The sequence below is a fragment of the Rhinoraja longicauda genome, chromosome 31 (assembly GCF_053455715.1).
Source record: "Rhinoraja longicauda isolate Sanriku21f chromosome 31, sRhiLon1.1, whole genome shotgun sequence".
Taxonomy (NCBI): Eukaryota; Metazoa; Chordata; class Chondrichthyes; order Rajiformes; family Arhynchobatidae; genus Rhinoraja; species Rhinoraja longicauda.
The window spans coordinates 817,923-845,597 of NC_135983.1; the positions used below are offsets into that span (position 1 = coordinate 817,923).

The following is a 27,675-nucleotide window of genomic DNA, read 5'->3' on the forward strand; positions in this document are numbered from 1 at the left end:
GTATTGAGTATAGACGTTGGGATGATATGTTACAGTTGGACATTACATTGGCAAGGCCATATTTGGAAATCATGGTCGGTTCTGGTCACTGCTATAGAAAGGATGATGTTAAGCTGGAAAGAGTATGGAAAAGGTTTTGAGAATGCTGCCAGGGTCTGGGCTTATAGGGAGAGGTTGGGCTGGTTAGGACTTTATTCCTTGGAGCACAGGAGGATGAGAGGTGATCTTATTGAGGTGCATAAGATCATGATGGGAATAGATAGGGTAGATGCAGTCTTTTATCTAGAATAGGGAGTCAAGAACTAGAGGCATAGGTTTAAGGTGAGAGGAGAAAGATTTAATAGGAACCAGAGGGGCAACTTTTTCACACACCCAGAGGGTGGTGGGTACATGGAACAAGCTGCCAGAAGAGGCAGTTAGTGTCATAACATTTAAAAGACATTTGGACAGGTACATGGATAGGAAAGGTATTGAGGGATGTGGGCCAAATGCAGACAGGTGGGACTAGTGTAAATGGGGCACCTTGGTCAGTATGGGCACATTGGGCCCGACCCGAAACGTCACCCATTCCTTCTCTCCTGAGATGCTGCCTGTCCCGCTGAGTTACGCCAGCATTTTGTGTCTACCTTCGATTTAAACCAGCATCTGCAGTTCCTTCCTACACATTGGGCTGAAGGGCCTGTTCACACTCTGTACAACTGTATGATTCTAAAATAAGCTTATTTTAAATTAACTTGCACTGACAGAAGGTGGAGAGGGCAGAAGACATGCCTGAGTGTGAAAACCAAGATTGTCTAGGCAATGCCACGCTCAATTCTAGTAACGGAGATGAGGAAGAACTTTTTCAGTCAGAGAGTGGTGAAGGTGTGGAATTCTCTGCCTCAGAAGGCAGTGGAGGCCAGTTCGTTGGATGCTTTCAAGAGAGAGCTGGATAGAGCTCTTAAGAATAGCGGAGTGAGGGGGTATGGGGAGAAGGCAGGAACGGGGTACTGATTGAGAGTGATCAGCCATGATCGCATTGAATGGCGGTGCGTACAGGCTCGAAGGGCTGAATGGCCTACTCCTGCACCTATTGTCTATAATTAGAGAGAAAAGCATCTTGGATCCGTGAGGTGTAGGAACTCTATTTCCCCACCCCCCCCCAAGATTTCTCTTTTGTTTCAACTTTGGAACAAATATTTTCTGCATCTCTTTTCTGCAGTTCTTTCCCTTCTGTAACCTCTGGCACTAAAAGTAATGTTTCCTGGTCAAACTGGGTCCCCACTGTATGATGGACCTTTCTTATCTCTATCCTCCCACTCTTTGCAAAAACACACTTTTCCATGTCTTCTGAAGGGCTTTGGGTCTGAAGCATGGAGTCTGTGTCTCTCTACACAAATCTGCTGAGGCCTGAACCGTCGTATCCTCCCCACCCACAGACTTACCAGACGACAGATGGAACAAGCCACTGATTAATCAAAAATATCCGTCCTTATTCTTGCTCCAGTTGAGAAACAAGATTTGAAACTAAATGCATGCAGACGTTTAAGAAATAAAACAGAAAGCCTTTTGAACATTTTTATAAATAGTATTGCACATTGACAATTTAAAAATCATGTATAAACATTGAATACACAGTGAGGAGGTGATCAGCTGCCACTGTTTTCTCCTGCTGGCATAGTCCTGTTCAACATAAGAAGAATTTAATACTGGAAATGTTAAACAGAACCATTTCACAAATCAGTAAATATGCAAAGCATCGGCATGTCTACCATTCAAATTTGGGATGTCTACCATTTTGTGTCACAGAAATTACCGATTTACAGAAAAGCAGCCGCCCGATTTGGATTCGAGAGATGCTAGCATCAATAGTGGAATACTTGCAGTGGGACACACCACTAGTCACTAAATACCTTTTATGCTGGGATCCATCCTGTCTGCCACATAAGGCAAGTGGTCTCACAGGCGCTAGGGGGCAGGGAAGGAGAATCCCCCTCAGACAAGGGTCACCTGAGTGTCGTGGGCCAGGGGTCACGGTGGGTGCCGTGGGCCAGAGGTCATGGCATGGGCCAGAGGTCACGGTGGGTGCCGTGGGCCAGAGGTCACGGTGGGTGCCGTGGGCCAGAGGTCACGGTGGGTGCCGTGGGCCAGAGGTCACGGAATGGGCCAGCGGTCACAGCATGGGCCAGCAGTCACGGTGCGTGCATTGGGCCAGGAATAAGGGGCCTACACAAAAACACTGATCATTGTTTCAACATAACTAAGTTTTTTAAGTGAACACCTTGAAGTGCTGACATGAACTGCAAAGTTCATGCCAACATTGGGTGGCAAAATGTTTCAATTTGCACTTGGGAATAGAAAGTCTGCCAAACAGAACTGATAGGACTTTTTTTTGTTGCAGAGGGTGGGGGTGGGGGTGAATTATGATCGGTTTCCCTCGGCGTGTTATGGAGAGGTCAGAGGCAACTGGATCTCCACGTTTACTCACTTAATGGAGGAGCGAGCAAAACACAGCAATTTACTGCACAGCGTCTTCCTCTGTGGGACCAGTCCACACAAGGCCGCTGCCTCCCAAAACACCTCCCAAAAAACACTGCAACCCTTCCCACACACGGTCTCTTCCATTAATCCCGCCCAGTTTCCAGTCCGTTCCGTGAAGCCCTCAGGTCAGGCAGCACCTCTGGAGGACTGTTTAGGTGACATTTCAGATCGAGACCCTTCTTCAGACTGCTGATCTCACAGATATACTAATAGACATGCAAATATTTAAATTAAATTCTCTTGGAAGACCAGATGTTTCTAATTTACAGCAGTTATACGTTTCTCATTCAGTCTTTACTTGGATCTCTATTCAATCTCTCTTCCTGAAGGGCAATACTATTTTGATTAGGAAGGAACTGCAGATGCTGGTTTAAACACAAAAAGCTGGAGTAACTCAGTGGCTCAGACCCTTGTTCAGTTTAGTTTAGAGACGCAACATGGAACAGGCCCTTAGGCCCACCGAGTCCACGTTCATCCCATTCCATGTTATCCCACTTTCCCATTCCGTACGCACTAGGGACAATTTACGGAGGCCAATTAACCTACAAACCTGCACGCCTTTGGGAAGTGGGAGAAAACCCACGTGGTCAGAGAGAACATGCAAACTCCACCGTGGTCAGGATCAAACTTGGGTCTCTGGCGCTGTCACCCTACCAGCTACATCACTGTGTCACCTTGTTCAAGGGAGTCAAGGGTTATGGGGCGAAGGCAGGAGAATGGGGCCAAGAGGGAAAGATAGATCTGCCATAATTGAATGGTGATGTATTGATGAGCCGAATGACCTAATTCTGCTCCTACAACTTATGAAGTTAATGCAGTGAATCAAGGTTTGCCTCTAACAGAGGCAACTTTGCCTGACTGCACTGTAAATTAACTGACAGGTTGGAGACCGATCACAATACTGTGGGGACAGGATGGGCCTATTATTCATCGTCCATTTCTCAAAATCTGATTCAGAATAAACAACATTTTGCTTGCAAATTGCACTCCAAATCCTTGATGACACAGGGTAGTCATCTTCATTTTTCTGAATTAAACTGATATATATTTTTTTTTTTAATCCAGTAAATGATGTAATCATCATTTGAAACAGAAAAATTAAATCCCTAAAACAGGACATTGATCAAAAAGTTCACGGTAAATCATCAAATCATTTAGTTGAGCACGTTATGCTCTTCCCTTTCTATCAGTCACGTGCCAATGATGCGCACAGGATACAAATCCTTAGACAGCCTCTCCTACAAGCTATAGTCCAACCTGGTCGACACTGTCTTGCAGCCCATCTGAGAAAATAATTTCTCATCCTCTGGGAAGAAGATCATGGAATTCACCACGTCAGAGATGATATCAGCCTGGAGTGCGATTCCCCTGGACAGCATCTCACTCCTCACACACTCCTTCACGTGATGCCGCTTCAAGGGCAGGAATGGTACAAAGTAATCGACTAGCTCCTCGTTTATAATGTCAGAGTTCCAGAACCCACCTGTAAACAAACACAGGTACACGTTAATGTAGCAAACACAGGACAGAAATGAAATCCACCACCATTTACACTGTGTGCAGTTGTACAGGGCGCTGGTGAGACCGCACCTAGAGTATTATGCCCAATTTTGATCTAATTTGAGGAAGGACATTCTTGCTATTGACGGAGTCCAGTGTAGGTTCACCAGGTTAATTCCCGGGATGGCGGGACTGACATGTGATGAAAGAATGGGTCGACTGGGCTTGTATTCACTGGAATTTAAAAGGATAAGAGCGGATCATATAGAAAACTCTTAAGGGATTGGACAGGCTAGATGCAGGAAAAATGTTCCCCATGTTGGGGGAGTCTAGAACCAGGGGGTCACAGTTTAACAATAAGGGGTAGGCCATTTAGGACAGAGATGAGGAAAAACTTTTTCACCCAGAGTTGTGAATCTGTGGGGTTCTCTGCCACAGAAGGCAGCGGAATCGAGGACAGAGGACATTGGTTCAAGGTGAAGGGGAAAAGATTTAATAGGAATCCAAGGGGTAACTTTTTCACACAAAGGGTGGTGGGTGTATGGAACAAACTGCCAGAGGAGGTAGTTGAAGCTGGGACTATCCGATCGTTTAAGAAACAGTTAGACAGGTACATCGATATGACAGATTTGGAGGGATATGGACCAAGTGCAGGCAAGTGGGGCCTGTTTCCACATTGTATCACTCTGTGACTCTATGAATCTAAGGAACTGCCAGACTGGGCGGTCGTTTCGCTGAACACCTTCGCTCAGTCTGCCATGGCGTACGCGAACTCCCGGCTGCCAAAAACTTGAACTCCCCTTTCCTCTCCCGTACGAACCTTTCCGTCCTTGGCCTCCTCCATTGTTAGTGAGACCAACACAAATTGGAGGAACAGCACCTCAGATTTCGCTTTGGCAGCTTACAACCCAGCGGCATGAACGATGATTTCTCTAACTTCAAGTAACCCTTGCATCCCCTCTCTCCGTCCATCCCCCACCCTAGCCGTCCTACTAGCTTAGTTTCAATGTTTGCATCCACTCGTTATCACCTTCTCCACAGCTAACTATTGACCACTGTAGGCTCTACCTACCCTTGAGCATCGTTGCTGGCTTTGATCTGTTCTTTTCATACCGTTCATTCATTTGTGTAGGAAAAACTGCAGAAGCTGGTACAAATCGAAGGTATCACTAAATGCTGGAGTAACTCAGCGGGACAGGCAGCATCTCTGGAAAGAAGGAATGGGTGACATTTCGGGTCGAGACCCTTCTTCATTCATTTGTTCTTTGTACCTTTTCATCTCTAATTTTCCTCTCCCTTGACTCTCAGTCTGAAGAAGGGTCTCGCCCCGAAACATCACCTATTCCTTTTCTCCAGAGATGCTGCCTGACCCACTGTTGCTCCAGCTTTTTGTGTCTAAGAGGGAATTTGTGCTTGTAGTCTAGGGATGTACTTTCAGTTTTTAATTTAGTTTATTGTCACGTGTACCGAGGTACAGTGAAAAGCTTTTGTTGTGTGTTAAACACTCAGCGGAAAGACTATACATGATTACATTCGAGCCGTCCACAGTGTACAGATACACGATGAAGGGAATAACGTTTAGTGCAATATAAAGTCTGATTAAAGATAGTCTGAGGGTCTCCAGTGAGGTAGATGGTAGCTCAGGACCGCTCTCTAGTTGTTGATAGGATGCTTCAGTTGTCCGATAACAGCCGGGAAGAAACTGTCCCAGAAGCTGGTAAGAAACAACTGGGAAGAAAAGGTGAGGTACTAAACGAGTACTTAGCACGGTTGATAGGTTATGAGGATGTGAAAGCAGAACTAGCTAACAATAATAATATATTCAATCTAAAAAGTTTAAAATAGTGGATGCTGGAAATTTGAAATAAATGCATAAAGTGCTGGAAAAACTCAAGCCAATCAGGCAGCATCTGCGGAAAGAGCAATAATCAATGTTTCAGGTCGAGCACCTTTCATTAGAACTGGGAGAGAGGCAGGTTGGTGTTCAGTGGCAGAGAAGGCAGGGAGGACTGTGGTTTCTGAAGGGTTCCAATGCAGGTCTTCACCTGGACTGTTGCACCCTTCCATTGTCCAGTCTTGGTAGCTCATTCTTTCCTTGTACCCGCATCCACTGGTCATTTCTACATGTTGTCATTTTGGATCAGCTTGTCTCTCTCTCTTGTCTGGTCTGCTGAACACGACCCAAGCCCAACACACAAATAGTTCAGCAGCTCAGGCACCATCTCATGGATAGTTCCATTGATGTGCCAGCCTGTGAGTCGGTCCCTGCTCGAAGATCAGAGAGCGGGAGGATGGAGCTGGTGACAACGACGCCGGTAAGAAAGGAGAGGAAACCGGGGTCTGGCATACTGCACCCTCGACGTTGGCTGCAGGAGGCACCACCGGGGCACAAAGATGGATGGGCGAGGAGATGGACGTGGCAGCAGCAGCCTGGGCTCACCTGGATCGGGCACAGCCTAGAACAACTGGAGCACGGACAGCACTTTGGAAATTACGTTACAACATGGCACCTCTTGCAAACGGGCTCAGTGGACTATTTCCATACACTTGATTACAAGGATGTGCTTAGGTATGGCGGAACTGCGCTGGACTGTGTGTTTGCACGTGACATTAAAAGCACCATTGAACCAAAGCGCACAATGATTCCAACTGCTGCATAAAAACATTTGATAGAAACATAGAAAATAGGTGCAGGAGTCCATTCGGCCCTTCGAGCCAGCACAGCCATTCATTGTGATCATGGCTGATCGTCCACAATCAATAACCGGTGCCTGCCTTCTCCCCATATCCCTTGATTCCACTAGCCCCTAGAGCATTATCTAACGCTCTCAAATCCATCAAGTGACTTGGCCTCCACTGCCCTCTGTGGCAGAGAATTCCACAAATTCACAACTCTCTGGGTGAAAAAGTTCTTCTCACAGTTTTAAATGGCCTCCCCTTAATTCTAAGACTGCAGCCCCTGGTTCTGGACTTGCCCGACATTGGGAAAAATGTTCCTGCATCTAGCTTGTCCAGTCCTTTTATAATTTTACATGTCCCCTCTCATCCTTCTAAACTCCAGTGAACACAAGCCTAGTCTTTTCAATCTTTCCTCATATGACAGTCCCGCCATCCCAGGGATCAATCTCGTGAACCTACCCTGCACTGCCTCAATTACAAGGATGTCCTTCCTCAAATTAGGAGACCAATACTGTACACAATACTCCAGATGTGGTCTTACCAGGGTCCTATATAACTGCAGAAGAACCTCTTTACTCCTATACTGAAATCCTCTCATAATGAAGGCCAACTTGCCATTAGCTTTCTTCACTGCCTGTTGTACCTGTACGCCAACTTAGTGACTGGTGTATAAGGTCACCCAGGTCTCACTGCACCTCCCCCTTCCCTAACCTGACACCATTGAGATAATAATCTGCCTCCTTGTTTTTGCCGCCAAAGTGGATAACCTCACATTTATCTATATTATACTGCATCTGCCACACATCTGCCCACTCACTCAACCTGTCCAGGTCACCCTGCAACCTCCTAACATCCTCTTCACAGTTTACACTGCCACCCAGCTTGGTGTCATCCGCAAACATGCTAGTTATCATCCAAATCATTAATATATATAGTAAACAGTTGCGGCCCCAACACCGAGCCTTGCAGCACTCCACTCGCCACTGCCTGCCATTCTGAAAAGGACCCGTTTACTCTTTGCTTCCTGTCTGCCAACTGATTTTCTTTCCATGTCAACACCCTACCCCCAATACCATGTGCTCTAATTTTACTCACCAATCTCCCGTATGGGACCTTATCAAAGGCTTTCTGAAAGTCTAGATACACTACATCCACTGGCTCCCCTTCGTCCATTTTACTTGTCACATCCTCAAAAAAATTCAGAAGATTAGTCAAGCATGATTTCCCTTTCATAAATCCATGCTGACTTGGACTTATCCTTTTACTGCTATCCAAATGCACTGCTATTACCTCTTTAATAATTGACTCCAGCATCTTTCCCACCACCGAAGTCAGGCTAACTGGTCTGTAATTCCCCGTTTTCTTTCTCGCTCCTTTCTTGAAAAGTGGGATAACATTAGCTATCCTCCAATCCACATGAACTTACCCTGAATGTATTAAACATTGGAAAATGTAGGAAAATAACTGCAGATGCTGGTACAAATCGAAGGTATTTATTCACAAAATGCTGGAGTAACTCAGCTGGTCAGGCAGCATCTCAGGAGAGAAGGAATGTGTGACGTTTTGGGTCGAGACCCTTCTTCAGACTGATCATTGAAAAATGATCACCAATGCGTCCACTATTTCTACAGCCACCTGGACCCTGGGATGCAGACCATCAGGCCCTGGGGATTTATCATCCTTCAGTCCCATTAGTCTACCCAATACTATTTCTCGCCTATTGCAAATTTCTTTCAGTTCCTCTACCTCCCTAGATTCTCTGTCCCCTAGTACATCTGGGAGATTGTTTGTGTCTTCCTTAGTGAAGACAGATCCGAAGTACCTGTTCAACTCTTCTGCCATTTCCTTGTTCCCCATAATAATTTCACCCGTGTCTCCCTTCAAGGGACTCACATTTGACTTTGCTACTCTTTTTCTCTTAACATATCCAAAGAAGCTTTTACTGTCCTTCTTTATATTCTTGGCCAGCATCCCCTCGTTACCTTCTGTTGTCCTATGAAAGTTTCCCAATCCTCTGGCTTCCCACTACTCTTTGCTGTGTTATACATCTTTTCTTTTACTTTTATTCCATCCCTAACTTCCCTTGTCAGCCACGGTTGCCTCCTACTCCCCTTAGAATCTTTCTTCCTCTTTGGAATGAAATGATCCTGCGTCTTCCGGATTATGCCCAGAAATTCCTGCCATTGCTTTTCCACCGTCATCCCTTTCCTGTCAAACTTGGCCAGCTCCTCGCTCATGCCTTCATAGTCCCCTTTGTTCAACTGCAACACTGACACTTGCGATTTAACCTTCTCCTTCTCAAATTGCAGATTAAAACTAATCATATTATGATCACTACCTCCAAGCTGTTCCTTTACCTTGAGTTCTCTTATCAAATCTGGTTCATTGGACAACACTAAATCCAGAATTGCCTTTTCTCTGGTAGGTTCCATTACAAGCTGCTCTAAGAATCCATCTCGGAGGCACTCTACAAACTCTCTTTCTTGGGGTCCAGAACCAACCTGATTTTCCCAGTCTACCTGCATATTGAAATCCCCAACACCACAGTGGCATTACCTTTGTTACATGCCAGTTTTAACTCCTGCTGCAACTCACACCCTACATCCGGGCTACTATTTGGGGGTCTGTAGATAACACTGATTAATGTCTTCTTACCTTTACAATTCCTCAACTCTATCCACAGTGACTCTACCTCGTCAGTCCCTATGTCTCCCCCCCGCAAGGGACTGAATTTCGTCCCTCACCAACAGAGCTACCCCACCTCCTCTGCCCACCTACCTGTCCTTTCTATAGGATGTATAACCCTGAATATTAAGTTCCCAGGCCCGATCCTCCTGCAGCCACGTCTCTGTAATCCCCACAATGTCATATCTACCAACCTCTAACTGAGCCTCAAGTTCATCTACTTTACTTCTTATACTTCGCTCATTCATATACAATACTTTTAATTCCTTACTCATCTCACCCTTCACATCGATCCCTATTACACTTGGCCATTCTCTCCTATCCCTTTGTGAGCTTTCCTGTTAATTCTGGGGTCATTAACTATCCCTTTACTCTTTCCCTTTAGCTCCATCCTTGTCTATCCCATTTGACCCCCCCTCCACTATTTAGTTTAAAACCACCCATGTAGCAGTAGCAAACCTGCCTGCCAGAATGCTGGTCCCCCACCTGTTAAGGTGCAATCCGTCCCTTTTGTACAATTCCCCCTTACCCCAAAACAGATCCCAGTGGTCTAAGAATCTTAATCCCTGCCCCCTGCACCAGCTCCTCAGCCACACATTCAGGTCCTGTATCTCCCTGTTCCCGCTCTCACCAGCACGAGGAACTGGAAACAAACCGGAGACAACCACCCTGGAAGTCCTGCTTTTCAGCATTTTTCCGAACTCTCTAAAGTCACGCTGCAGAATATCCATCCCCTTCTTTCTGACATCGTTTGTGCCGACATACACTACCACTTCTGGCTGTTCACCTTCGCCCTTGAGGATTTCCTGCACTCTGTCCGTGACATCCTGGATCCTGGCACCAGGGAGGCAGCACACCATCCTAGAATCCCACCTGTTGCCGCAGAAACCCCTGTCGTGCCTCTCACAATGGAGACTTGTACTACCACAGCGTTGCCTGACGTCGGTCACTTTGGTTTTGGCTCAACAGCACGTTTTGCGTCGCAAACCAGTCTGCCGCTCAGAGTGGCAACATCTTCTTCCCCAACAGCTTCCAATTAGGTGAACCTGTTCTCAAGAGGTACAACACCCGGGGTCCCTTGCACTCCTTGTTTCCTTCCCTTTCTCACCGTCACCCTTCTCTCTTCCAGTACCTTCGGTGTAACAATCTCACTGTAGGACTTGTCCAGGAACGACTCAGTTTCTCAGACGGACCTGAGGTCATCCACTTGCTTCTCCAGTTCCCCAACACGATCCTTCAGGAGCTGTACCTGGATACACTTCTCACACTTGTAGCAGCCAGAGGCACCAGCAGTGTCCCTGACCTCCCACATCCCGCAAGCATCACATTGAATCAGCTTGCTTGACATTTCCTTCTTGCGTCTCACCCTCTCCATCTATTGGTGTGGCGTCCTCCCTCAGCCTCCTTGCTGAAGACTCACAGCCAAAGACTCGCACTTTTCACACAGGGCACTCCCCTCGACAGGACTGCAGCCCTTGAGCAAGCCTTGCTTATATCAGTTGCTAAATTGACTAATTGTCCAATTTAGCAATCTTCCAATCAGCAAATTCACACATTCACTCCTAACCTTCCTTCCTCTGATGAGCTTGAAGGTATGTGCTTTGCCCGACCTGCACTCAAAGACTGCCAACCTGCCGTTTGCACTCTCTTTATTCCTGCTCTACCTGTGACTCACCAAGTCCAGCCAACGGTCGTTCTCGCTGCTGCTTTGCCTGACCAGCACTCAAATTTGGTCTCACCCGATGAGATATTCCCTTTCATCTATCCATCCCTCCCCCATCGTCTATCCTATGGGCAATCTACCTGTTCTGGGTATCAGTCAGGTAAACCTGTGGGTAGATTACAGGTGAGGCTTCTAGCTACTGGAATTTGGAAGAGTGGGATATCGCTAGAAACTGGGGGGTCTTTATAGGGTGGATTAGAGTGTATGATTTGTGTCAAAAGAAGAGCAGGGGGGGCAGTGGCACAGGTGGTCGAGCCGCTGCCTCACAGCACCAAAGATGCTGGCTTGATCCTGACCTCGGGTGCTGTCTGTGTGGAGTTGCACATGCTTCCTGTGACCGCGTGGGTTTCCTCCAGGCACTCTGGCTTCCACCCACATCCCAAAGACATGCGGGTTTGCAGGCTAATTGGCTTCTGCAAAATGCCCCTAAAGGCACAGGATGCGAAAGTGGGATAACAGAGAACTAGTGTGTGTACAAAGGAACTGCAGATGCTGGCTTACACCAAAGAGAGAACACAAAATGCTGGAGTAACTCAGCGGGACAGGCAGCATCTCTGGAGAAGGAATGGGTGCCTCGTTCCCCTAGCTAAAAAAGATCTATACTATATTTTCCTTGAACTCCGTCTCCTTTGATCTCTCGTTTTCACACCTTACCCTTCCATATCTCTCATTTCCCTCTCCCCTGACTCTCAGGCTGAAGAGTTTTGACCCGAAACGTCACCTATTCCTTCTATCTAGAGATGCTGAGTAACTCCAGCATTTTGTGTTTATAGAACCAGCGTGAACAGGCGATTGCTAGTCAGCATGGGATGAAGGGCTGTTTCCACGCTGCATCTCTAAACTAAACTAAAATGTGCGGGTTGGTAGGTTAGTAGCCCACTGCAAAGTGCCAAACCTGGTGGGAAGGGGTCAGTGCAACAGAGGGTGGGCTGTGGGCCTAAGTCCCTCTGGCCATACAACTCTGTGAGGAGGGAGAAGACTTACTGTTTCTGTTATTGAAAACGGCTCTGGAGATGTTGGACTCCAAATCTTCCATCTGGATCTCTTCACGGTCCTTGCCATTCTTACAAAAGTCCAGCACCACCCGATTGATCAGCTCCCCTCCGGCATTGCTGGTTACAAAACACAGGCTCACAGTGAGGCTGGCAGGCACACTTGCTGGCTGTGGCAAGACGGCGGCTATGGGTAAGTAGAGTGCTGAGGTGTGGGGTATAAGTGTACTACACGCCGGCTCTGAGATCAATCAGCCTGTGTCGACAGGTCAGAAATTGTCCTTTACTCAGCACTACTGTCGCCGAGAAACCGCTATTCCTCTGCAACCGGGATTTTGGTTCGAACGTGACATTTAAAGGTGTATTGTGTATCTGAACGGGCAGTTAACAAGTGCAATCAGTTTGTGAAAACTACATTTTGAATTATCACAGGAACAAATCAACAATGGCTTTAATATTTGATGTGTTTTTTTTCTGCATCCATCCTCTCAAGGCCATCCCCCCCCCCCCCCCCCCCCATCTATCCATCAGCAAGTTGAACAGCAGGAGTGGGAACGTTCTAGATGATTGCCTTATCCTTAAACCGCAGCATGGTGGCGCTGCGGTTGAGTTGCTGCATTATGGTGCCAGAGACTCAAGCTTCGATCCTGACTACAGGTGCTGTCTGTACGGAGTTTGCCAGTGACCGTGTGGGTTTTCTCCAGGTGCTTGGGTTTCCTCCCACACTCCAAAGATGTACAGGTTTGTAAATAAGCGAGTTTGGTATTTTGACTGAGCATGTGCCTGCTGCGTGTGCACAGACCTGTGTTTCATCCGTATTTTCCAGTTTTGCTTTGTAGAGGTAAGAAAATACTGCTTTAAAAATGTTAATTAGGTGTATTTATGGTTAATTTGTACTCCAGTAGACACAAAATGCTGGAGTAACTTAGCGGGACAGGCAGCATCTCTGGAGAGAAGGAATGGCTGACCCTACAGGAAGGGTCTCGACCTGAAACATCAGCCATTCCTTCTCGGTGTAAACCAGCGTCTACAGCACCTTCTTACACGTTAAAAAATGCCCAGGCTTGGTGCTTCATTGCGGGTTACAGAGCTCTCTCCCACCCCAGGCAATGTCATTTGTGCCGCCGTCTAGAGTAGACACGGGCACTGCACAAACTCACCCTCACAAACCTCGCTCCTCCTCCCCTACGCCGCTCCCAGGGATGGCGGTCACCACGCTGGGCGCCTGTAGCCGGTTGTCTGGGTCTTGCTCCCTTGACCACACCCCCGCTGTGCGTTTCCGATTACAACACCTGTAACCTGACGGAACGGCACCGACAGGCTCAGTCCCCACAGGCAGCGCTGCTGTGAGATTGGTCCCCGCGACAGGCGGGCATCTACCTCCCACACCTGTCGGGTGCCGCTCCTGTCCTCTGCACTGCTGTCTCCTCTCCCCCGCACAGTCTGATAGACACCCCCTCCCCCTCAGTGCCACCAATGACCGGGCTCCATTTCCGAGCTAGGCACCAAGCTGTCAGCCCAGGCCCGGGCTGCAGATCTGCTCCCGACAGATGTGGGAGGTAGATGCCCGCCTGTCGCGGGGACCACTCTCACAGCAGCGCTGCCTGTGGGGACTGAGCCTGTCGGTGCCGCTCCGTCAGGTGTTGTAATCGGATACGCACAGCGGGGGTGTGGTCAAGGGACCAAGACCCAGACAACCGGCTACAGGGGCCCAGCGTGGTGACCGCAGCCGCTGCTGGCACTGCCATCCCTGGGAGCGGCGTAGGGGAGGAGGAGCGAGGTTTGTGTGGAGTGAGGGTGAGTTTGTGCGGCGCTCGTGTCTACTCTGGGCCTTCCTGTAGGGTCTCGACCTGAAACGTCAGCCATTCGTTCTCTCCAGAGATGCTGCCCGAGTTACTCCAGCATTTTGTGTCAACCGGAGTACAAATTAACCATAAATACACCTAATTAATATTTTTAAAGCAGTATTTTCTTACCTTTACGAAGCAAAACTGGAAAATACAGATGAAACGCAGGTCTGTGTACATGCAGCAGCTCAGCCGGCGAGAATGCTTAGCCCGTGCGACCTATGACAGGCACATGCTCAGTCGAAATACCAAACTCGCTTATTGGCTTCAGTAAAATTGTCCCGAGCGTGTCGGATAGTGCTCGTGTATGGGGTGATCGCTGGTCAGTGTGGCGTCAGTGGGCCGAAGGGCCTGTATCCGTGTTGTATCTCTAGCCTAAACAGCGTACACCACTTTCACGCATCCTCAATGTGTGGAAGATGGGATAAAGGAAGTTGTCTTTCACATGTTATGGCTCACTGTCAGAAGTCAGCTGTCACAGCCAGCTACGAATCGGGAAATGCATTGAGTCGACCCCCAGTTGCCTCTCTCCTTTAGGGAGGGGTTGGTATGTGGTAGCCAACAAAGTCTGGGCCCTTGGTCACCACACCAGCAAACCCCAGAATACTACAGTATCACGTCACTAGGGTTTACACACAGGGTATCAGCTCCGGCAACGGATATTATTAGGGGGACTCAGCGGGGGTGGGGGGGCACCGAGAACGAAGGGGGACCTGGCGGGGGGTCGAAGAAGGGACCAACTTTACTAAGCAATGTTGTAATTTTGTCAGCGCCTTCGTGGCGACTTGTTTGTGTACTTTGAATGCTAAAACAAAGAATTTCACTGCACCTAGGTACACGTGGCAATAAAGTATCATCACCATCATACACAGGTCAGCTATAGACTGAGAAAACAGCAATAAAGAAACACTGGTGAGGGTGCAGAAGAGATTTAGGGATTGGTCCAGAGAAAACAAACATCAGGGACAGCTGGTGCTCTTTCCTTGGGAAGGAGGTGGTTAAGGTACGACCAGAATGGCTCCTGAAAAGTAATAAAAAATGCTATGTTTTCCTCTGTGCATGAGAATAGTGTCAGTGTAGGTCATTGTAGGTGCACATTACTTACCCTATAAAAATAAACATTGCCTTGCGATAATCCGTACCAAACATAACATGTGTGTAGCCCAGGAAGGGCTTGATGGCATCGATTAAACCAGGAGGCATTTTATCCATCTCATCAAATATAAACACCGATCTGCTGCACTCACTCAGATTGCCACTGATCCAAGTTTTCAATTGTTCCTGAGAAGACAAGTATATGATAAAGCAAAGTATTTATTCAACAACAGTGCATCAACAATGAGTTTGTGATAATGCAGAGCACAAAATTCACTGCAGTCAGCAGGTCAATTTTCTGAAAACGAGGTCAGTTTTTAAAAAAAGGAACAGAAACTAGATCATTCTCCTAATAAAAGCAAAATAACCTTGAAAAAGTAGGAATGGAGTGAGGGAAGGATGATCAGACAAACAGCATAGGATGGCACGGTGGCACAGCGGTAGAGTTGCTGCCTTACAGCACGCAGCGCCAGAGATCCAGGTTCAATCCTGACTACGGGTGCTGTCCGTACGGAGTTTGTACGTTCTCCCCGTGACCATGTGGGTTTTCTCCGAGAATTTTGGTTTCCTCCCACACTCCAAAGACATACAGGTATGTACATTAATTGGCTTGGTGTATGTGTAAATTGTCCCTTGTGTAGGATAGTGTTAGCGTGTGGGGATCGCTGGTCGGCGTGGACTCGGTGGGACAAAATACCCGTTTCTGTGCTGTATCTCTCAACTAAACTAAACATGGAAACAGGCCTTTCAGTCCAACTTGCCCATGTTGACCAGGGTGCCACACCTGCACTAGTTGCACTAGTTCCACCTGTCACATCTGGCCCACATCTCTCCAAACCTTTCCTGTCACAGCTTCATTAAAAAAAAGCTACACTAAATATATCTTGGGTACCCACTTATCAGTGTGGTAGTGGGTTTCACCGATGGAGATGACCAACATCTACGCTCTGGAGTGCTAGAGCATACATGCAGTTTGTGAGGGAGCAAGTTCACACACAACAGAAATACTAGGCAAGCAAATGATTGATATTGATTACCAAACTTCACAAAGGGAAGGTATGACCAGATTGAAGTTGAAGGTAGATGCTGGAAGATGTTGCTGCCCTCATGCAGGGTCTAAAATAAGGGGTCATGGTTTTAGAATAAGGGGTGATCCGTTTAATAGAAAGAATGAGTGATTTCGATCAGCAGTTGGAAAGGTCTGAATCCGGCATGGCGCAGTAGCAGAGTTGCTGCCTTACAACACCAGGTTTGATCCTGACTACGGCTCCTGTCTGTACGGGGTTTGTACATTCTCCCGTGACCTGCGTGGGTTTTCTTTGGGATCACCAGTTTCTTCCAACACTCCAAAGGCATGCAGGTTTGTAGGTTAATTGGCTTTGTATAATTGTAAAACAAAATGTCCCTAGTGCATGAAGGATAGCGTTAGTGTGCGGGGATCATTGGTTGGCAGGGACTCGGTGGACCGAAGGGCCTGTTTCCACATTGTATCTCTAAACGAAACATTCATCGGCATAACTGCATTGCCCTGGTCCAAGCATGATCTGCCCCCATCTCACTGACTAACGCACCAGTTCCAGGATCACTGGCCCTGCACCCACCACTACACCAGCTGTTCTTGCAAAGCTCAGTGAAAGTCAAACAACGAATTATGGAGAAAACACACCACCATTCAACACCAACATGCCCAGAATGTTTTTCGTTTAATTTAGAGATACCGCACAGAAACAGGTCCTTCAGCCCACCGATCCATGCCAACCAGCGATCCCCACACACTAACACTATCCGACACACACTAGGGACAATTTTACTTAAGCCAATAAACTTACAAACCTGTACATATTTGGAGCTGCCTGACCTGCTGAGTTACTCCAGCATTTTATCTACCTTCGATTTAAACCAGCATCTGCAGATTTTTCCTCCACACCAGGTGCACTGGGATGATGCGACTATGTGCAACGCTTCTGTTGATCAAGGAACTGCTGGAATCTTCAGCAAAACTCAAAGTGCTGGAGGAGCTCAGCAGGTCAGGCAGCACCTCAGTGGTTCAATGCTTCTGTTGATCAAGGTACTGCTGGAGGAGCTCAGCAGGTCAGGCAGCACCTCAGTGGTTCAATGCTTCTGTTGATCAAGGTACTGCTGGAGGAGCTCAGCAGGTCAGGCAGCACCTCAGTGGTTCAATGCTTCTGTTGATCAAGGTACTGCTGGAGGAGCTCAGCAGGTCAGGCAGCACCTCAGTGGTTCAATGCTTTATTTGTCACGTTTGCAACTACAGTGAAATTATTTTTGCATATTTACACATGCAGGCACCGCCATTTCCAAAGTCTGGTTTGCCCATGCGCTCAGTCCACTGGAGCGGATCCTGACAAGCCCTAGGCTCCTGCAGGGCCTCCCTCCATCGCCTTCAACTCAATCAGCCCTCGAACTGACGTCCCTCTCCTCGCCTAGCCATCTTTGTATCGTGGGGGCGCCTCCTGTAGTCTAGCTGATGGTTCACCGTCCTACCGGCCCTTGCTCCTCGCGTCCGACATCTCCAGCAGCCCCCTCTCAGTACTGTGGACCGCCAAGCCTTCAGGTCTTGGGTTGGGATCGTACTTTACTTAACGGGAAATTACTTGGGCCTGTTCAACACAATTTTCATTTCTGGACTTTTGTGATCTTTGTGTTGAAAACATATATAAACTCAAAGTACCAGAGTTTGAAGGATTCGACCAAAGTGTCCCCAAGAGAAGTCTGAACAAGGGTCTCGACGGGAGGAGCAAGGGCCGATCCATGTACTCATCAGATGCTGCTTGACCTGTTGAGTTACTCCAGCGCTCTGTGTCCTTTTGTATATTAACTAGCATCTGCAGCTCCTTGTTTCTAGATGTTCACTTCTCATTGGTACAGAGCTCACTGCAGCACGAGGGAATAGAGAGGGACACTGCTGAAATCACACCAAGGAATACCACCGCAGCCTTTTGCCAGTCTGAAGAAGGGGCCTGACCCTTCCATGTTCTCCACAGATGCTGCCTGACCCGCTGAGTTACTCCAGCACTGTTTTCTACGCAAGATTCCAACATCTGCAGTTCCTTGCGTCTACACCCCAAATCTCTGACTCTTGGCCATATGACTGGAAATAAATGTTGTACAATCCTGTAAAGAGATGTCTTACCTTATAGGTGTGGATCTGGCAGGCATGAGGAAAGTGCAATGTAGGTATAAACTGGTGCACGTAGGAACTCTTCATTCCTTCCCGGTACAGATTCCTCATTAGCAATGAGGCGACGTAGGTTTTCCCAGTCCCTGACCAGCCGTGAAACGAGAGCACTAGTGGCTTCATCGGTGTGCTGTCTTCCGTAAACCGTCGTATGGCACCAATGATCACTTCTCTAGCCAGGTGCTGTCCAAACACATAGCGATACAGATCGAGTTCCAGATCTAGAGGGAAGATTCACAAACAGTAAATCACACCTTCACTCTTTATTTTAGTTTAGACTAGACCAAGTGGACCCTTTGGGCCCAAACCTCTCCTCATTGGTGCAGCACCCTCTCCTCCCCCACTCCCGCCTCCTCCCCCCCCCCTCCCTCCTTCCTCCCCTCCTCCCCCTACCCTCCTCCCTCCCCCCTTTCCCCTCCCCCCCCCCCCCCACTCCATCCAATATGATCAGCCATGATCACATTGAATGGCGGAGCTGGCTCAAAGGGCCGAATGGCCTACTCCTATTGTCTATTGTCTATCCCCGTCAACCCCCCTTATCCTCCCTCCTCCCTCCCTCGGAGATAGAGTTAAACTTTAAAAAGTGAATAGCTTTAAAAATATAACACCGATTTCAATGAAACTTCTTCCATTAGCACCAAAGGGATGACGGTGAGTTAGGTGGGCCTAAAATTGTCGTGCTATCATGTACCGTTTTGGTTGTAATTCAGGAACAAACAAACAAGAGTTTTAGTATATAGATTAGAGATACAGCGTGGAAACAGGCCCTTCAGCCCACTAAGTCGGTGTCAACCAGTGATCATCCAAACACTTGTTCTATCCTGCATTTTACAGAAGCCAATTAACCTACAAACCTGCACTTTTTTTAAATGTGGGAGGAAACCGTAGCACCCAGAGAAAACCCTGTCACAGGGAGAAAGTACAAACTCCATACAGACAGCTCCCATACAGACAGCTCCCATAGTCAGGATGGAACTCTGGCGCTGTAAGGCAGCAACTCTACCGCTGCGCCATTGTTAATCCGCATCACCATTAACGATTTATTCACAGAAAAAAGGTTTGGTGAAAAATTAAGATTGAATTTGGAATCCAGATTGTGTACTTCTGGCAGAGTGGCGAATGGACGCACAAGACCCTAAGCACATCATACCGTACGGAATCAGGCCATTCACCCCACTGTGCGCACACTGACCATCAAGCACTCATTCATACTAACCCCCCACAAATCCCATTCTATTTTCACTGTATTCCACTTATCTCAGCCAATTCCACCATTGCCTACAAACCAGAGGCAGATTATCGTAGCCAGTTAACCTACTGAACCACACGTTTTTGGGATGCAAGTAGACATTGATGCACATGGAGGCATTCCGCATGGTCATAGGGAGAACGTGCAAACTCCACACAGACATCAGCGGTCAGCACTGAACCAAGGCTGAGGAAATTCTCAGGCAACAGCGGTATCTGTTGCTCCACCCAAACACAACCACCATCATTCTTCATTATTCTGCTTGTAAAAACTTTTCCTCATTTTACTTTGGTGACAAAGGAGATTGCTGAAGACAGAGTGGATGTTATCCACATGGACTTTAGTAAGGCTTTTGATAAAGGCAGATTCAGAAGATTAAGATGCACAGGATTAATAATCATCCTCCACGATAATCCTCAACAAGATGTGTTCTCAGCCCCTTCCTTTACTCCTTATTCACTCATGACTGTGCAGCCAAGTACAAATTCAAGTTACAAATTCACAGATGACACAACCGTAATGGGCCAAAAATCACACAATGATGAGAAGGAGTACATGAAGGAGATTGAAAATCTCAAAACTTGGAGTGAAGACTACAACCTTTCCTTCAATGTCAGCAAGACAAAGTAGATAGTGATCGACTTCAGGAAGCAAAGTGGTACATGTACCATGTTACACATCGATGGCACCAAAGTACAAATGGTTGAAAGCCTCAAGTTCCTAGGAGTAAATATCGCCCATAATTTGTCCTGGACCACCCATATCAAGGCAATGGCCAAGAAAGCACACCAACGCTTCTACCTCCTTAGCAGGCTTAGGAAGTTTGGCATATCCCCAACAACTCTCACCAACTTCTACAGATGCGCCATAGAAAACATTTTATTAGGATGGAACCCAGCAAGGTCCAGGAACAACTCCATCCAAGACCGCAAGAAAATGCAGAGAATTGTCACACAATCCAGCATAATCAAGAACCAGTCTCACCCCAGTCACTCCCCTTCTCCCCTCTGCCATCAGCCAAGAGGTACACCTCCAAATTCAGGGACAGTTTCTGCCCAGTTGTCATCAGGCAACTGAACCATCTTTTCACCAACTAGAGAGCGGTCCTAATCTACCATCGACCTCATTGGTAACCCTCGGACTATCTCTAATTGGACATTATTGTACTTTATCTTGCATCCTTTATCCAGTATCTGTGCACTGCGGCAGCTCGATTGTAATCATGTATAGTCGTTTCGCAAACTGGAGAGCACGCAACATAAAGCTTTTCACTGTACACATGACAATAAATTAAACTAAACTCCCATTCCAACCTTTCTGACCAGGGCCTCCTGCGTTGCCAGTGAGGCCACATGCAAACTGGAGGGACAGCACTTCATATTCCACTTGTGCAGCTTACAACCCAATGGTATGAACATAAAATCCTCCAATTTTAGGCAACTACAATAACCCCACACCCTTCTTCCAGACCCCCTTGTCTCCCCATCCCTCTGTTCTATGCCCCACCTGGACTCGCACCTATTTCTCCCTTCCCCCTACATTCCTTCCTCTAGCTTCACAATTTGCAACATTTCAATCCTTCTGTCTTACACCTTCTGGCTTTTTTTTCATCTCTGTCTAACCATCTGCCTATCAAAAACTCCCCTTATCTGTATCCACTGTTACCGGTGTAGGAAGGAACTGCAGATGCTGATTAATGCCAAAGATAGACACAAAAAGGTTGGATAACTCAGTAGGTCAGACAGCATCTCTGGAGAAAAGGAATAGGTGACTTTTGGGTCGAGACTCGGCAACTGTTTTGCCAAATACTTGTGCTCGAAAAAGGGTCCAGACCCAATATATCACCTATTCCTTTTCTCCAGAGATGCTGCCTGAACCACAGATACTCCAGCTTTTCGTGTCTATCCACCTGTTATCTGCCGGGCTTTATCCTGCCCCTCCTCTCTTTCTTGTTTGCTGATGACTGCGCCCCCAACGCCAGCAGAGCAGAAGATGCAGCCTGAAATGGACTGCTTCTCACAACTTTGGTCTCTCCATTAGCACCAAAAAGTCTGAAGTTATGTCCGCGCCTGGAAAGCCCTACCAGGGGGCAGAATCTACAGGCAGTCGATAGCTTTACCTATCTGGGTAGTACACTCTCGCGAGTGGTGAACATTGACGCTGAGGTCAACAACAGGATTGCCAATGCCAGCGCTGCCTTTGGGCGACTTCGTGAGAATGTTTGGGAGCGGAGAGGACTCAGCCTTACCACCAAGCCGAAGGTCTAGCGTGCAGTGGTACTCACCACTCTTCTCTATGCCAGTGAGACCTGGACTGTCTACAGCAGACATGCCAAACAGCTCAACCACTTTCACTTGAGCTGCCTACGCAGACTCCTTCACATCAGGTGGCAGGACAAAGTTCCCGACACAGAGGTCTTGGAACAGAATCCCCAACATCCACAACCTCCTACGGAAAGCCCAAGCCAGATGGGCAGGCCATGTCGTCAGAATGCCCGAGAGTCAACTGCCAAAACAGCTTCTGTATGGAGAACTGTGTCAGGGCAAGCACTCAGTAGGAGGACAGAAGAAACGGTTTAAGGACTGCCTCAAGGTGTCCCTCAAAGACTTGGACATCAACCTCAGCACTTGGGAGTCTCTTGCTCTGGACCATCCAACCTGGTGTAGCAAGCTCACCACAGGAGCCCGTGCAGCAGAGAACAGAAGCACTGCAGAGGGCCAGAGGAAACGCACCGCGCGCAAGGCCCGGGCTATCTCCACTTCCACTGCAGCACCCATCCACTTGTGTCCTACGTGTTGGCGTGCCTTCCGGGCCCGGATTGGCCTCACCAGTCACTTCCGAACCCACAGTCACCAATCCTCCAACGGAAAGTGAAGTCATGGTCATCTTCGAACCCGAAGGATAAAGAACACCTGTCGGGCTTTATCCTGCCCCTCCTCTCTTGCAACTTTCTTTCTTCCTCCCAATCAGTCTGAAGAAGGATCTTGACCTGAAACGTCACATATTCATATTCTCCAGAAATGCTGCCTGACCCACTGAGTTACTCCAGCATGTTGTGTTTGTTTTTGTAACCCAGCATCTGCAGTTCCTTGTGTCTGCCTTAGTCAGAGGATGTTCCTGGGCTCCCTATCGCACTGCCTTTTTGCTGCTGATGTCAGTGTGAGGAGAACAGCTCACCCTGGAGAACAGACAACTGTTGTGTGGTGTCCGGGAGGGAGATGGCAGGGTTAAAAGTCTGCCCGTGCCCACGGCAAATTACTTCTTCATCACTTCAGACTTTACTTTACAAACACAAATGTGGAAACAGGCCCTCCTTGTGCGCGCTGACCAGCAATCATTCGGGACAATTTACAAAAGCCAATTAACTTACAAACCTGTACGTTTTTGGAGTCTGGGAGGAATCCGGCGCACCCGGGGAAAACCCACAAGGTCACAGTGAGAACGTACACACTGCATACAGCCAATACACGCAGTCAGTCTGGATCTCCGGCATTATAAGGCAGCAGCTCTACCGCAGCACCGCTGTGCCACCCTGGTGCAAAGGTGCAATTAATAGTGCACTCATTCTAATGTGTATGAATTATTCAGAGAGTGAACGCCACAGAAACTGGCTGTTTAGCCCAACTTGTCCATGCTGACCAAGTTTAAACTAGTCCCTCTTGCCTGTGTTGTCTGTCCCTGAACCTTTTCTATCTGTGTTCAAATAGCTATTAAATATGGTCATTGTACCTGCCTGTACCACATCCTCTGGCAGCTCGTTCCATACTCTCCTTTTTTCTGTGGCAAAAACAAATGCCCCTCTAAATCTTTCCCCTTAAACCCTTGCCGGCCAGCTTCAGACACGCAGTGCTGGGATAAAGACTGACCATTCACCTCATGATTTTGTAAACCCCCACAGCCTCCTACACGCCGGCCGGGTAGAAAAGCCCCAGCCTGCCGCAGGTGGGTGCGGAGACGGTCAAACCACAACATCCTGTCAATGCGGGAATGCTGGGCTGTACGACCACTCTCCAATACTTTCACACTCATTAACCAAGTATGGGGTAGAACAGGCTTAAAGTCTTCTGCCATGTGTTCATGGTCTTGTTTTTAAGCAGAAGCAGCCTTGTAGTTGATGTCTGCTCTAGTTTAGTTGAGAGGTACAGCGTGGAAACTGGCCCTTTGGCCCATTGAGTCCTCGCCGACCAACGACCACTCCTACACTAGTTCTATCATACACACTAGGGACTTTATAGAAGCCAATTAAATTATAAACCTACAGGTTATTGGAATATGGGAGGAATATGTGAGCACCCATAGAAAACCCATGCAGTCACAGGGAGAACGTGCAAACTCCACACAGACATCATCCATAGTCAGGATAAAACCCAGGTCTCTGGCACTGAGGCAGCAATTCTACCGCTGTGGCATTGTGTGCACAATCTGTCCAACCATTTCCCTCCACGGTCCATCTTTAGATGCTCTTCACCAGCAGAAATCCAGAATCTTACAACCTTCTCCCGAGGCATTGTAGAAAGCATATTGTACCTCAGTACACGTGACAATATTAAATCTAAACCTGACGTGCATGCTGTGATGTATGCACTGCTTGCTGAACCCATTCCTTCCACTACTCATCTTTAGATGCTGTTCTGTGACAGAAACCCAGATCCCAGGCACCAGCTTTGCCCAGACCTTTGCACTGACGCTTCCAGCAGGGTGATTGCCTGATTAGAAATAATAACCTTTGCTCTAGTCCCAGGAGCATTTAAACTATTTGTAACAAAACTAATCTTCAACATAGATGTAAGCATGTGAACTTTGCAGCTAATCCACACGCTGCCCCAGTATTTCATTCAAGTGTTCGCTGCAAATTCCTCAACACCCGATTCCAGGAACTGAAGAACCACTTCAAGTTCCTTTGGAAATTGACCGAAGATAGACACAAAATGCTGGAGTAATTCAGCAGGATAGGCAGCATCTCTGGAGAGAAGGAATGGGTGGCATTTCAGGTCGAGGCCCTTCTTCAGACTGAAAGTCACAGGAAAGGGAAACGAGAGATATAGATGATGTAGAGAGATATAGAACAAATGAATGAAAGATATGCAAAAAAGTAACAATGATAAAGGAAAGGCCATTATTAGCTGTTTGCTAGGTGACCTGCAGAACAGAAAGTCAGAGAGTCACAGCCCACGGTCCGACTCGTCCAAGTTAGGGGTCTAAGTAAGATGTCTAAGTTAGGGATCTAAGTGACACAATAGATCCAATTAAACTGTCGGTCAGTGCCTAACACCAATACATTAATAGTGAGAACCTCATCCACGGTGGTGCTGTTTAGTCCTAAGAATAGTTGGCATCTGTTATTTACAAACCAGAACTGAGAGACACAGAGAGACAGAACAAAAACTCGTCCATGATGACTAAGATCCCTCATCTAAACTAAACCCATTAACCATGTTAAGCCCATATCCCTCTAAACCTTTCCTATCCATGTACCTGTTCAAATGTTTCTTAAATGTTGTTATAGTACCTGTCTCAATTACCTCTTCTGGCAGCTCGTTCCATATACCCACCACCTTGTGTGTGGAAAAAGTTACCCCTATTCAATCTTTTTCCTCTCACCTTAAACCATGTCCTCTGGTTCTTGATTCCCCTGGCCTGGATAAAAGACTGTGCATCCGACCTAATCTAATTCCACATGGTTTATACACCTCTATAATATCATCCCTTAGCCTCGGGTCCTGGCAACATCCTCAAATCTTCTTTGCACTCTCTGCAGCTTCATGACATCCTTCCTATCGCAGGATGACCAAAACTGAACACAATACAGTACTCCAAATGCGGCCTTACCAACATTTTATATGACTAACATAATGTACCAACTTCAACACTATTTAGACAAAAAGGAACTGCAGATGCTGGTTTAGAAATAAGACACAAAGAGCTGGAGTAACTCAATGTTTCAGGCTGTATCTATGGAAGACATGGATATAAAAGCCATTTTGGGTCAGGATCCTTCTTCAGACTGATTGTAGTAGGCAGGAGAAAGCAAAAAGAGCAGTGGCAAGTCTGGCAAAAGATAGGTCGATACAGGTGAAGGGGAGGGGGGCTATTGGCAAATGGGTGAACAAAGGCCAGAGATGAAAAGGAAATATGTGTGAAATAAGGATAGAAGAGGTGTGAAATGTGAACTCAGGGTAAGGCAAGTAAATGGAAAGGGTCAGGGGGAGAAGGGAGAAAAGGGTTCACATCCAGGTGAGGCACAGGGAAAAGAGGGGGGGGGGAAGGGGAATAGGTTTTTCTACTTTAGTTACCTAAAATCAGAGAACTCGATGTTCTCCAAGTAGTTGTGGAGGGAGCAGTCTCTGCAGAAGGCAGAAAGAGGTGGGGATGGGAAAATGTGACTGATGGTGGGATGTCGTTGGAGGTGACAAAATGTCAGAGGATGGTTGTTGGATGCAGAGGATAGTGCAGTGAACGGTGAGGACCAAGGGAGCTCAATCCTCGTTCCGTCTGGGGGACAGGGAGTGAGAGCAGAACTATGGGACACAGAGGAGACATGGGTACAGGATCCATCTACGACAGCCAGGGGGAACCCCTGAAGGAAGAGGACTCCCTCAGTTATCTGGAAATCCACTGCCAGTTATCTGGACCACAGTTCCCCCCACCCTGTCTCTTGCAAAGACATTATTCCCAACTCTCAATTTCATGATCTCCACCACATCTGGTCCCAAGAGGAGGCTTCCCACTCTGGGATATTAGAGATGCCTCTTCCTTTGGGAAACATGTCCCTCGACCCTCATTGATTGATCCCTCATCTCCTCTGTGAGCAGTCTAAGATGATGGATGGAGTGCTTTGCCCAACCAATATCGAGATCCTTACAGCAATAATCAACCAGCCAACTTGAGTCTATTTCAGTACATTCCCCACTTGTCTGAAGATGTTAAAGAGCCTTTGTGAGTCAACAGACAAGTCACTCAACAAAGCCTTTAACTAATTTTGAAAGGCATGCTGTTTATTTCTAGTAGATCCAAGTCTATGCCAAGTTAAGGCCATCTAAGACTGTTATGAGAGGTATAAACACTTTTGTGCATCAGAGGATAAAACTGCATCACTTTGACAATCTTCCAACACATTAAAACAAAATCCCTTAAATTATTAGTCTGCACATGAATAAACTATCAAAGATGAAGCGGCCAATTGCCCGCATTGAACAGCCCCTTGCACAAGTGCCCGCAATAAACAGCCCCTTGCACAAGTGCCCGCACTGAGCAGCCCCTTGCACAAGTGCCCGCAATAAACAGCCCCTTGCACAAGTGCCCGCACTGAGCAGCCCCTTGCACAAGTGCCCGCACTGAGCAGCCCCTTGCACAAGTGCCCGCAATAAACAGCCCTTTGCACAAGTGCCCGCACTGAGCAGCCCCCTGCCTTGGGCCGGCCTTGCACCTGCCCGCGACCCCCGGCGGCAGAGCCACTCACCGTCGAGGCGGGGCTGGAAGGCGCAGGGGCAGGAGTGTGAGAGCTGGCAGTACACGGCGCGGAGAGGGCGGCTGAGCTCCCAGGTGGCGGCGGTGGCCGGGCCCGGGGTGAGGGTGAGGGCGAGGGCGAGGGGCAGCCAGAGGCCCAGGAGCCGCAGGCCGCACGCACCCGTCACCATGGCGCCGCGGCACTTCCGCTTCCGCCTCCCACCCGGTGACGTCACCCCATGGAGCGACGCTCGCGTAAGTGGCGCGCTTTTTGTTCCTCTCCTTCATTCCTCCCTCCCACATTCCTTTTCTCCCATTTTTTTGTGATTCAACATCTGCAGTTCCTTGTGTCTAATGTGAATTGTGATTATTCACCCATGTATTGTGCACTGACCTGAAGAAACGTTGGGCTTAATTTAGGAAAACCCTCCCTTGTAAGATTCAACCTCCTATGTCCTAGCATTTCAATCTTTCCCTATAACTGGTTCACAGGTTCAGGTAACACCCTGATGAATCTCTTCTGCATCATTCCATCTTATTGATATCCTTCCTATAGCTGAGACAGGGGAACATCTGCCCCAGATCAGGGGAACATATGCCCTGGAACAGGATCATCTGCCCTGGGACAGGAACATCTCCCCTGAGGATCATCCCCTGGGACGGGAACATCTGCCGGAACAGGGGAACACGGAAACATAGAAAAATAGGTGCCGGAGTAGGCCTTTCAGCCCTTCGAGCCA

General features: G+C 47.7%; 1 protein-coding gene across 1 annotated transcript; it reads right to left on the reverse strand.

Moving 5' to 3' along the window:
• Positions 1 to 1,549: 1,549 nt before the first annotated feature.
• tor2a (torsin family 2, member A) lies at positions 1,550 to 27,161 on the reverse strand. The gene is made up of 5 exons (XM_078426046.1): positions 26,949 to 27,161; positions 18,196 to 18,461; positions 15,052 to 15,227; positions 12,092 to 12,219; positions 1,550 to 4,003 (listed from the first exon to the last, which is right to left on the reverse strand). The coding sequence occupies exons 1-5, from the start codon at positions 27,124 to 27,126 to the stop codon at positions 3,759 to 3,761; spliced, it is 993 nt and encodes a 330-aa protein (XP_078282172.1). The 5' UTR covers positions 27,127 to 27,161; the 3' UTR covers positions 1,550 to 3,758.
• Positions 27,162 to 27,675: the final 514 nt, after the last annotated feature.